The sequence below is a fragment of the Austrofundulus limnaeus genome, unplaced genomic scaffold (genome assembly GCF_001266775.1).
Source record: "Austrofundulus limnaeus strain Quisiro unplaced genomic scaffold, Austrofundulus_limnaeus-1.0 Scaffold571, whole genome shotgun sequence".
Lineage (NCBI taxonomy): Eukaryota > Metazoa > Chordata > Actinopteri > Cyprinodontiformes > Rivulidae > Austrofundulus > Austrofundulus limnaeus.
Window position 1 is genome coordinate 167,316 of NW_013952973.1, and position 11,421 is coordinate 178,736.

The 11,421-nt window shown below is 37.6% G+C and overlaps 1 protein-coding gene across 3 annotated transcripts in view; it reads right to left on the bottom strand.

The window, feature by feature from the left end:
• Positions 1-11,421, bottom strand: part of LOC106530886 (transcription factor SOX-6) — a 150,010-nt gene that overhangs the window by 57,372 nt on the left and 81,217 nt on the right. For all 3 annotated transcript variants that reach the window (XM_014026604.1, XM_014026605.1, XM_014026603.1), the window contains one exon: positions 6,929-7,018. In XM_014026604.1, the coding sequence (XP_013882058.1) occupies positions 6,929-7,018 (90 nt within the window). The remainder of the gene's footprint in view (positions 1-6,928; positions 7,019-11,421) is intronic.

The window sequence follows — 11,421 nt, forward strand, 5'->3', positions numbered from 1 at the left end:
CACACACACACACACACACACACACACACACACACACACGCACACATTCAAAATTTATTCTCCCACATTAAGAAGTGAGGCCTATTGTGTAATCCTAACAACTGTGATTGCAGCTCCATGATTCATCTTTCAGGATTACCACTCGTGCATACCAAACAGGATCCCTTACGTTCCTTCGACACTTTTGGCACCGATAACCATGTGAGATGTTTCCGTTTGTTATCCATCAGGATTATTCCTGACACCTGCTGAGGTCAGCAGCCAAAACAAAAAAAGCTGTTAACTGTTTTCTCTCTCTGTTAGGATGACATGCATGCTCTGCTCTGATGCAGAAATCTCCACTTCTGCACAATTCTTTGTATTGTTCCTTTTGTTCTACTCACCTTTGCATGTTGTTTAGGTTTACTGAACAAATCAGGTTTTATTGTAGTAGTTCTGTGCAAAATTCAGGACTATATTTTGACCCACCTCAAACCAATGCACACATTAAATAGGTACTTATTTGGAATTGGCTTGATTCTAAAATGAATCAGATGTATGTGTTCTCTGTGAAAGTTTCAATCAAATCTATTTAGCGGTTCATGAGATATTTTACTAACAAACAAACAAACATATATTTATTAAAATGGCTAATTTCATGCAGCAGGTGACAATTAGTTCCCAGTTCTCCTTCCTCTACCAATCCCGAACAGGATTAAGTGTTTGTGGAAACTTTATAATATTTTTTTAATGACTCAATGGAGTCACAAAACCTATGACCAGACTGTCTGAACCACATCCTTTTAAAAACACTCAAACACAAAAAAGGGCCGTGCCTCAGCTCTGATCTGTTGTCAAACCATCACATTTCTCAGCAAATCGTGATTTAACTCATTCCCTAATCCATCCTGATTTCTTCTTTTTGATTCATATCTTCATGTGTTGTTTCTCTCACTGAAAGCCAACAGAAAAGGCACCAAACCTTCTTCCCTAGTTCACTTTTTGTCAATCCTCTCTCTTCCAGATACATTAGGACCTGAAATATTCTATTTCATTTTATTGTTTTCCATAAAAGAAACTCTAAGTTGTTAATATAAGGATGAAATAAGGAGTAGAGACAAAAAAGGCTTTGTTCAGACAACACTTTTGTCCCTGATGTTCTTCAGACTGCAGAGCAAAGATGTTATTTCTGATATATATGAAATTTCAGGTTTACTGTTGACACCGTTAAGTTTCTGCAGACAGACAGGAGCACATGTGCTCATGAAAACAAAAACCATGAAAAAAATAAGATACAGAATGTAATAGTTGAATGTGAATCTGATTATTTCAACCAGATGTGCCGGCTCATGCATTAAAACATTATAATGAGACACTTTTCGTCCATCTGTTCTTGAGTTTTCTGATGATGTTTCAGAAAAAAAAGTCAACAAAATGTAAACGCTAAGTATAATGACTGAAAGAGAAATCTGCTAACGTTTAAATGACAAAACTTGTAACGATGTGTGCAACTATGGGGCAGCTTGTCAAAGAGTTTATAAGTGTCAGTGTTTGTGAAATTCTGTTTCGTTACTATTTTCTTTATGTTTTCTAACTGGTATTAAATTTGGTCCTTTTGGTGAATTTTGTTAACAAACAGAAAAGCAAACCAGCAAATGCTGCAAAGATGTAGCGACACTACTTAACACATTTTAGCCATTTTCACTTGCACACGTTGCAAAACTTTCAATAATTTAATTGAACTCAGTGAAAAAACAACAGTAATAACACTAACAGCCATGTAAGAAAAGAGGCAGAGAAAAACATCTAAACATTTTAACACAAACAAAGCAAAGTGAAATTAGAATCACAAGCAGAACCCTATGAACTTTTCTATTTGTGTCAAATCAGTTACCGTATAAAGAAAAGTCAGAATCACATCACATAAAGTTTGGATTAACTGTTCGTCTTGTAACCTGTGAAGATGGGGACAAACAGGATGGATGGATGGATGGATGGATGGATGGATGGATGATGGATGGATGGAACACTGGCACTCAGTCAGGTTTGAGCTTTAAACCATTTTATTTGTATGCTTCCTTTCTGGGTCACGAGGGAACTGGTGCCTATCTCTAAAGTCTACTAAAGGCCACAAAGTGATAATTTAGACAATTTAGAGTTACCAGTTATAGTCTTTGCTAGGAGGTTTAACTTCTGCACAGATTTTAGTCCATGCCGACCTGCTGGGTGCGTCCCAAATAAACTGTGCTGAGACCAGGAAATAGGCTACCGTTGCCAGCTAGCAAGAGCACTGATTTCATGACCCAAAGAGCGAAGCAAGAGGGGACCAGTAGAACAATTCAGCTGTGTCCAAGAAAGAGTTTCCTGCATCACACACCAGGGTCGAGACTTGGTTGGGCCTTGGTTTTTGAAGTGACATATCTGAAGCAGAAGGCTCTAGTTGCAACCTCTGTTACTCCCCTCACCCCGCTGTTTGCTCTGACATCAGCATTGAAATGGAATAATTTATCCGCTTTGTCTTCTTCCTGCCTCAGAATCCAAGGAGACAGCAGTCCAGCTGTGCTGCATCCTAACGCAGCTTTTACAGCGAAAAGCACCACCAGCTATAACAGATCCAGAGTCGTTACACTGGATGGCTTCTTTTTCTCCTCCACATAACGCTGTGGAAGAGCCCACATCTCATCTCCTCTGCCCCGTGCTCTCGCTCTCCTGCTGCACCGCGTGCTTGGCTCTGTTCGACCGTTCATTTCAGGGTTTTATTTTTTATTTTTTGTGAATTTCAGAGCTCGTTCTAAAATACTTCCTCTGCCTGCTCAACGTCTGTCACACTGGCTGTGTGAGGCGAGTTCACAGACTTGCATTTCCTCGGGATCCCAGCCTCCAGAGGGACTCAGCTCACTAAAGTGCGGGGATTTTATCTGGCTGCCTTGGTGTGATTTCTGAATGGACCAAGACAGTGATGGGCGGGTCAAAGTCAGCACGTCAAGGCTGCGGACTGACGTAGTAAAAAAGGCAAAACCTCCTACCAGAGAAAGCAAAGCCTGGTGCTGCGGCTCTATAACGTGATAAACTGATTGTAATTGTGTGCGACCTCCTGCTCACAGGATTAAACAACAGATTTTTTACAATACATTTTCAGCTGCTGTACTTCAACACTTCTCATGTGGCAACAACCCTCCGCTAATTGAGAAAGTGCACCCTCACTGAGCACATACGATAGTTTGGGTCAAAATAATTAATAAAATAGTTTAGCCATTTCCTATACAGCATCCCTGTTTACTGCATCACATGCAGATGACTCACATGTGGGATACTGCTGCTGACTGATTCATGCTGAGATGTAAAACTAACATTTTTTGCCTGAACTAAATTCTGATCCTAAATAGAAACAAAGGGTAAACTGTGACATTAAAAAAAAACCAACAGGACAAAATTTGTAGTTCTACAGGTTGTTGTTAGTATCCATCCATCCATTTTCTGTACACGCTTCTTCCTTTTCAGGGTCGCGTGGGTCACTGGTGCCCATATCCAGCAGTCACAGTGCGAGGGGCAGGGTACACCCTGGACAGGTCGCAAGTCCATCACAGTTGTTATTAGTAACTTTTTTTTTTAATCTTGGACATATTCTTCTCTGGACAGGTGATAAAGACAGCCAATAGCTGCACTGCTAGCATAATCTCTAAAGGGGCGCACCTATACTCATGATAGATAAAGGTGTGAAGCTGTCACTTGTTCACATTTTCCTTCAAAGTGATTTGTTCATGTTTCACACGGAGCCATGGATCACACACATACTTTCACTTTGTCAAAACTGAGCAAAAACTGTGATTTTACCGTATTCATTGCATTTTGTGAGCATTAATGAATGTTCCAGTAAATTAACGCATATCATCGCTTCTCCTCACTCTTAAAATAACTGCGACTTTACGACAAGTTCAGGTTGTCGGGCGAGGAGACACAGAGCCCTGGTTGTGTTTGTGTATTTAGGTCACGCAGAACGACCTCGGAGAAATAAAACGCTTAATTAGCTTAAATCAGAACAACTCTGGAGAGAGGAACAGTGAACAGAGACATCTTTATGTTCTTGTGAATAAAACACTTGTGTTTGTGGAAAAAGCTGACATGTTTTGGATATTCCTGTGTCCACATTTGAGCTTAATGTATAGGATGCGGTGATTTGCCTATTCTCGGTTGTATTCAGTCTGATGTTAAAAGATTGTTACAAGATATTTATATTACACAAACTCTTTTTATAGAGACAAGACATTGAGTCCAGAAAGTACTGATTTAGATCCAGTAGAGGTGCTTAAGTCCATAAATGCAACAGGCGATAAAATTAGTTATTTTTCTAAAGTCAGCCTAACATATTTCATGAAGTTTTTGATGAGGGAACTAAATGTTTAATATTTTGTGAGTACAATAAATTCTAAGGAATACACATCTTTATATTTAATAAAAAAAGTTATGAAAATGAACTTGGGCTAATTTTTCATTTATGTCAAATGATGTTATTGTTAATGATGACAGATGCAGGCCATCTTTTTTCTTAATTTCTTCCTTTTATACAAAAAAACAAAACTTAAGCTTAGAGTGAGAAGTGGGAAGTTTCTACTGAAATAAATAAACAACAACTTTGTTTGCATGTTGACACAAGGAAAAGTGCAAAAGTAAATTTTTATTTTAAGAATAATCTGAGTAATGTAGACCCTCAGTAAATTCACTACCATAGATATATTAAACTGCATATTAATATTATGCAAAAGGGATTTCTCTGCAGCTGTTTTCTTTCTCTATATTTCATCATTATAAAGGCTTACTTAGATAATATTATAGTACATGTTTAAAAATTTTGCAGTACTTGCATTTTTCATTTTAGAAACACATATTGAAACTTATTATCTTTCCATTAGTTTCTTCTTTATTTATTTTTCTTTTTAGGGGTTGAATGATTTATGCAAATTATCTGAACCTTTGGGCTCACCTGTTGGATCAGAATATGTGTATTGTTCATTTGTACAGAAAGGCCCCATGATAGTCACAGAAATGAAACCATGAACATAACTGCACAATTGGGTGTAGCAAAATGTTGAACTTATTGTATTAACAAAACTCGTGTGAAAATGTTTTATTTATTTTTTCTTGTCATGTCTTCCTCCCTTTCCAGTCCTGTTCACACAGTGATCACATGAAGTCTCCACTTTGTATTTGTGTTGCATGAAGAGAATCCAGAAAACTGAACATTAAAATATTAATGATTTGGGAGAACCTTTCAACAAAGTTTTGTTGGAACATGATGGGACTGCAAAGAAATGTGACAAGAAGTGAGCCTTTCATCAGCAAACTCTTCAGATAAAATATTAACAATTACTTTTTAGCCTTAAGGTTGAAGAATGACGTTTCACAAATTGCAATAGTCAATAAAACTTCAGCATGCTGATCATCATCATCATCATCATCATCTGTAAATCATAAAGGAGGCACACACAGAATAATTTTACTTTTTTGATTATATGGAGCACATTTTAAGTTAGTATAAAAATCACATTTATTTTATAAAAAAGGAAGAACTGGACTTACTCTTGTATAAAACATATTTAAAATATATGTCAGAGCCTTAAATTAATTAATATCCCAAACATCAAATTTAATATTTAGTTAAATATTTACATGATAAATTTTAAAGATGAGTTCAACTGTTGAAATAAAGTTTTCTATTTGTGTGGGATGGACTTCAATAAGCATCAGATTTCTCCCTGAAATAAAACTGGGTTGCTCCACTGATCACAGTCCTGTACGCAGCTTCTCTTTCCTTCTCTCCACTGAGGAAATGCTTGCAGTTACAGCAGGAGACGGTCTGATGGAGCGGCCCGACTGCTCAGCCGGTAACAAGCCATGTTAGAGCGCGCAAACAGAACCCACAGGAGCATCCATGACGGGAAACATTTCTCACTCTAATTCTTTTGCATTTTTCCTCATCAAGTTTTCCACCATTGACTGTTAATTTACTCTTACATTCAGCTGAGGGAAGCAAATTTTACAGTCTGCCAAACATTACTTTAAAATGAACAAACTGAGTTGTTCAAAAAATGACAAAGCTCAATAGGATCATCTGTAAAACAATAAACAAATAAACAACACTTTTATAAAAGCAAAATGTTTTTTCTACATAGACATAAAGGACCTATTTTATGATTCTAACTTTATATTCAAAGAAATTATATAAATACAATATTCATGAATACAAATTATTATTGTCCAAATTGAACAGTTTAAATGGGCAAAAATAAAAATAAATAAACAAATAAAATCCAAGGTTTAATTGTGTTGGTAAAGCAAATCACAAGATTTTATCATTTCAGTCGTCCAATTAATTTTGAGTGTAACATTCTTCACTGCTGCTGTTTTCACTTCTGAATGCTTGGCTGGGAAAAAAAAATACTTTTTTCTCAGTACGATTTACAACCTCATAAATGCTGTTTGCTGATGCAGACATAAAGATTGAAGCTTGTGTTAGTCTCTGCCCTCGTACACAACCTTTAATCAAAAATACAATTATAACCTGTAGACAGGCCAGGGCACCCTTTATTGTGTAGCTTTCATATGCAGAAAGTATGCAGGAGAGAATCACAGCATGTTTCACTGATTCTTACCTTTGAATTTAGCTTCATATTATTATTTATTTATTTTTATTTTGTGGGGTAGACATGTTTTTTTTTGGCTTTTTCCTACAACTTTGCTTTATGTGGACAAAAACAAAAGTGTCTTTGAACCAGAAAATTAGCAGGAATCAGAGAGGGAATGCTTTTCGCTGTCTTCCTGTCAGAGAGTTTGCTTTCTTTCATGTGCTTTTCCTTGTGCCAACAGGTAAACCTTTCTATCCTTTGAGCCAGATTACAGCAGTATGAATGAACGGCAGCCTTAACTTTCGATTTTTCTTTCAGACTCTTACCTTTAACTTCTCCCAGTAGTTCACTGGCATTAAGACGGTCAACATGCTCCTTCCACTCCTTGGAAAGTAACCTTTCCACACAAGATGGTTCTACAGAAAACAAATTGAAAACAATAAAATTACTAAAAAACTTTAAAAAGTACATTCTTTAAGCAATCTTTACATTATTACTTTAATATAATGCAGACAAAAGTATCCCCATAGAATAATTTAGTTTTTATACTTAGTTTTATAGTTTTTGTAATGTGACACAGCACAAATATCTTTGTTGTGTATTTAAAAAAAATCACAATACTCTACATGCCTTTTTAGTGCAATATCTTTGAGTTCAAATGCAAAACACAAACAAAATCACAAATGTGTGTTCCTTTAATTGAATTCCGACTGCCCACTTAGCTGGATTAATTTTATAAACTTTTTTCGTACCCTTCATTTGTCCACACTTTCGAACAAAATCACTGAAGTACCCATGCCACACCACAAGGTGGCGAGAACGTCCACATTAATTGCATGCCAAAATACAGAGACAGAACACGTTAAATTTATTTAAAAACTCTCAGTAAACTCATTTTGTTCTATAGAGTTCAAATGTATTAATCATTTTTGCATTCATTTACAATGACATGTCAGGATCAAGATAAATCGAGAGACCCAGAAAATAGAAACTTAAATTAAGTCGGGTACACACCGGACTATTTTGAGCAGCTGAAGCAGCCAGTTTACATGCAAAGTCTATGATGGATGCGCATCTAGGAGCAGCGCGGCGCGTTTGGACAGTTTAGCACGGCGCTCAAGGTAGCGGTAGGTGCGGTAGAGCGTTTTCTGTGCATGCAGCGCCTCCAAAGCAGCAGCTGCTCAAGTTCAAAAAATTGAACTTTTGCTGCTCAATGCGTCGTGTTACCAATCAGAGAGACTCATTTTTCCACTTGACAGTTTCCTGAATGTTGCCCACTAACCTGAAACAGACAGACAGGAGCTCTTTAGCTGAAATTGACTATCTGCAGTTGGTGGTCTGGCTGGAGATATCAGCACCGATGTGGGTCAACAGCTCAAACTGACCGCAGTGTTAAACTGGGCTCGGGACAAAAAAAATGTCCGTCAGCTCGCATCTCCTGGAGTGATGAAACTAACCGAACAAAATGCCTCTAAATTTTCTGGTGAATTAATTATCTGGTGTGTGCAACGTTCACTTGCTCTTTAGTAAATAAAACAAAGCCATTTTATTTATTTTATCTTTATTTCACCCCTCATTAGAGACGGACGAGAAAAAAACCAAGACGCTCCTCCCTCTTCAGACGGGCCTCTAGTCTGCTGCTGCGTTCACACCGAACTCGTTTCAGTGCGTCCAACTTGAGGCGTTGGGAGCATTTTTGCTGCTCAAAACCCATTTGGTGGGAACCTGGCTTTAGTTCCCTATTTGATCATTTCCAGAGCACAAAGTGATAACTGGTATGAGCAAAATAGGCCGTGATGACAGTTTCTAAATGAATTTTTAAAATCTACAGTTTAAAATCTGTTTTTCTCACTAAACGCTTAGTTTTTCTGTAGATGACAAGTATAAATGCATCAGAAAAGCTACATTTAGTAAAATAATAATAATATGTATAGCTAGAGTATTGTGGACAGAGTTTTCTTAAAGGAAATCATAGTTTGGTATGGTTATTTAAAAAAATCTTTCTAATAAAAGTATTTACACACACAGTTTCTACTTCCACATGAGAAATGCCTTGAATTTTCATTTCAGCAATGAAAGAAACAGGAAACAAGTGTTGTTTTACCAAAGTAAAACTTTGACATTGATTGGAAAATAAAGTTAGATAGAAGTTTGTTCCATTCTTGCAAGTAGAAACAGATTCAAGACTGAAACATTGGTGTCGACATCTGATGTCACAAATACAGAATCTGTACAAAAACATTGTTTTCTAAATTCACCCATTGATGGTGGTAAGCTACATTGTTGCCACAGTCTGAGAGGTGAGGCTGCCATGCACCAATGCCACCGGACCCTCTGACCACCACCAGCATGTAAGGTGGGGGAAGTGTCTTACCAAAGGACACAATGACTTGAGACAGATTGAGTAGTGATTATCGATGTTTATCCTGTGTTGTCCTAAGTGGTTCCTGTGGCAATTACTCCACCTGTGGGTGATTCTCCTGATGACTGCCTGGCCTTTAAAAGAGCTGCTCGGCAGTCTGATCTTCGCTGATGCTTCTCACCTATTTGGTTGTGATCGTTTTTTTGGATTTTGGATTTCATATCACCTCGTCATCTCTAAAGGAGTTTTCTGGAACCAAGAGGATTTTAAGAACCTGGCCACTCTGTTGGAAAACTTGCCTGCCTTTGGAATCACTCTCTCTCCCAAACGTTGCTGCCTTTGGATCTCTGTAAGCACAGAAACATTCTTTTTCATCTACAAATTCAAGTTGCCCTGTTTCTCAAATACTGACCTGGACTCTTCACCTTCTTGCAGATTGGAACCTGAAACTCACTTGTAAATAAACAAACACTTACCTTTTTGTACTTGGTCTCCGTCTCGGTTTTTCTCAACATCACTCTTGGCTGACATCCTTAAGTTTATGTCAGACTGAACCGGCAACCCACCACTTTAAGATCGACTCCCCTAACCACTCTGCCACAGCCGCTCTGTCTCAAATACTGTGATGTAATATTTCAGAAACATCGTAGAAAATAAATAAAACTCAGTGATTTGGAAAAAGGTTACTCTAACAGAATATAAAGATAACTGTGCCACACCAGTGAGAATAAATTCAACTTTCCTGCACTCCTACAGACTCCAAGTGCACAACAAAATGAATTTAACAGCTAAAACAGTGGACTTTGCATGTGTCCCTTTTAACACACTGCTAAAGTTAACAAGTAAAATACAGCATTTAGTATCTACTCAAAACGGTTCAGTAAAATGCTTTCATTTTTTGTAATATTGCTTTTTGTTGTCATTTTAGCTATCAAAAATTAATAATAATGCACATATGTATGCTGTGAAATGACCCATAAGATCTCAGTCTTAACGCTGAAGCCTCATAGGTTATTTTGTCCCAAGGGCAGCAGGAGGCCTAACCATCCTTTTCCTTCAAAATTAGTCTCTGGAAAGAATGTACTGTTCATCAGTGTTTTATTTGAACATATAATTTATGCAGGCCTGCCCTTGGTGTAACAAAAGCCACCCACAAAAAATAACCCAAAAATAAAAAGAAGAGGAGAACTAAACTGGACATTGTGAAACAGGAGCTGAAAAAGAGACGTGGCCTCTTCTGTCTGCAAAGAATTGTTAAACGACAAAATATCCTCCAGCTTCTTCTCCTAAAAAGATAAAAAGGCAGCAGCCATCCAGCTGACCGAAATGACATGTCTGCATTGTTCTGAGACAGGGGGGCTTGTTTGTGGCTGTCTTCTTTCTCACAATGTGTCTCATAGCCTCAGGACAGTAGACATCAGAGACATGTGGTCATGCGTGGTCATAAGATTCATAAGGTCCCTTTTGTTCAATCGGAGTTCTGCTGTGAACTTTACTTAAACAATGGTAACTTTTTAATTCTTTGCCAGAAAGCCCGCTGTCTGCAGTTGCGTAAAGCAGGAGTGTTGGTGTGCAACACGTTAATGAAAACCCAGAGCAAAGTTTGAACATTGTTGTGCTTATGTGATAAAATGTAATTAAGCTCAAGTCTTGAGTTTCTTGTTATAAACAACACAAGATCATTTTTTAAAAGGACTTTTTTAAAGCTTCTAATGCATAAAACCAGGCACCATGCCCCCAAAACCATTCAAGGCTATTTCCAGTATTCAAGGTTAACGTTTAACTTTAGTTTTTTGTACACCTGCTTTGTGGTTGACTTATTTTTGAATTTGTTGTATTGGTACTTTACATTCTGATAGCTAAATGTTCTCAGCATGCATATGACTGCAGTGCACAGCTGGAGTCTATTCAATAAACTGGAAAGAGGCATAAACCTGTCTAGACCACAATGCATCCCAAAATACTGAACATGCACATTTGTAACTTTAAAACGGTCAATTAACAAAAAAAATGTGCATTTTTAAAGTTTGATGAAATGTTACAAATCTGCACAGAAACAATAAAGTCCAGTTGACAAAGTTTAGATCATCTACTCAACTTTTATTGTTTTTGAGCTTAAATACTGAAAAGTATTTAAGTTCCTCCTCCGTCACATGTCAGTCACAAGTAACAACCACAAATAACATTGCAACCACCAGAACTGATTTTTTTTTAATAGTCACTTTGGCATACTTTCTAAATTTCTAAATCTCCTCCCAGTCAGTTCAGGGAGACGACGAGAGTTTCCTGCATGTGGAGCAGCTTCATAAATGTCCTGAACTTTTAAGTTTGTGTGCAAACACTGGTTTTCATGCCAGCATCACAGATGGTGTCAGGACCGAGCAGGGCTCAATGCCAAAACCTCAGTCACCATCGATGCCCCCCCCAACACACACACACACACACACACACACACAC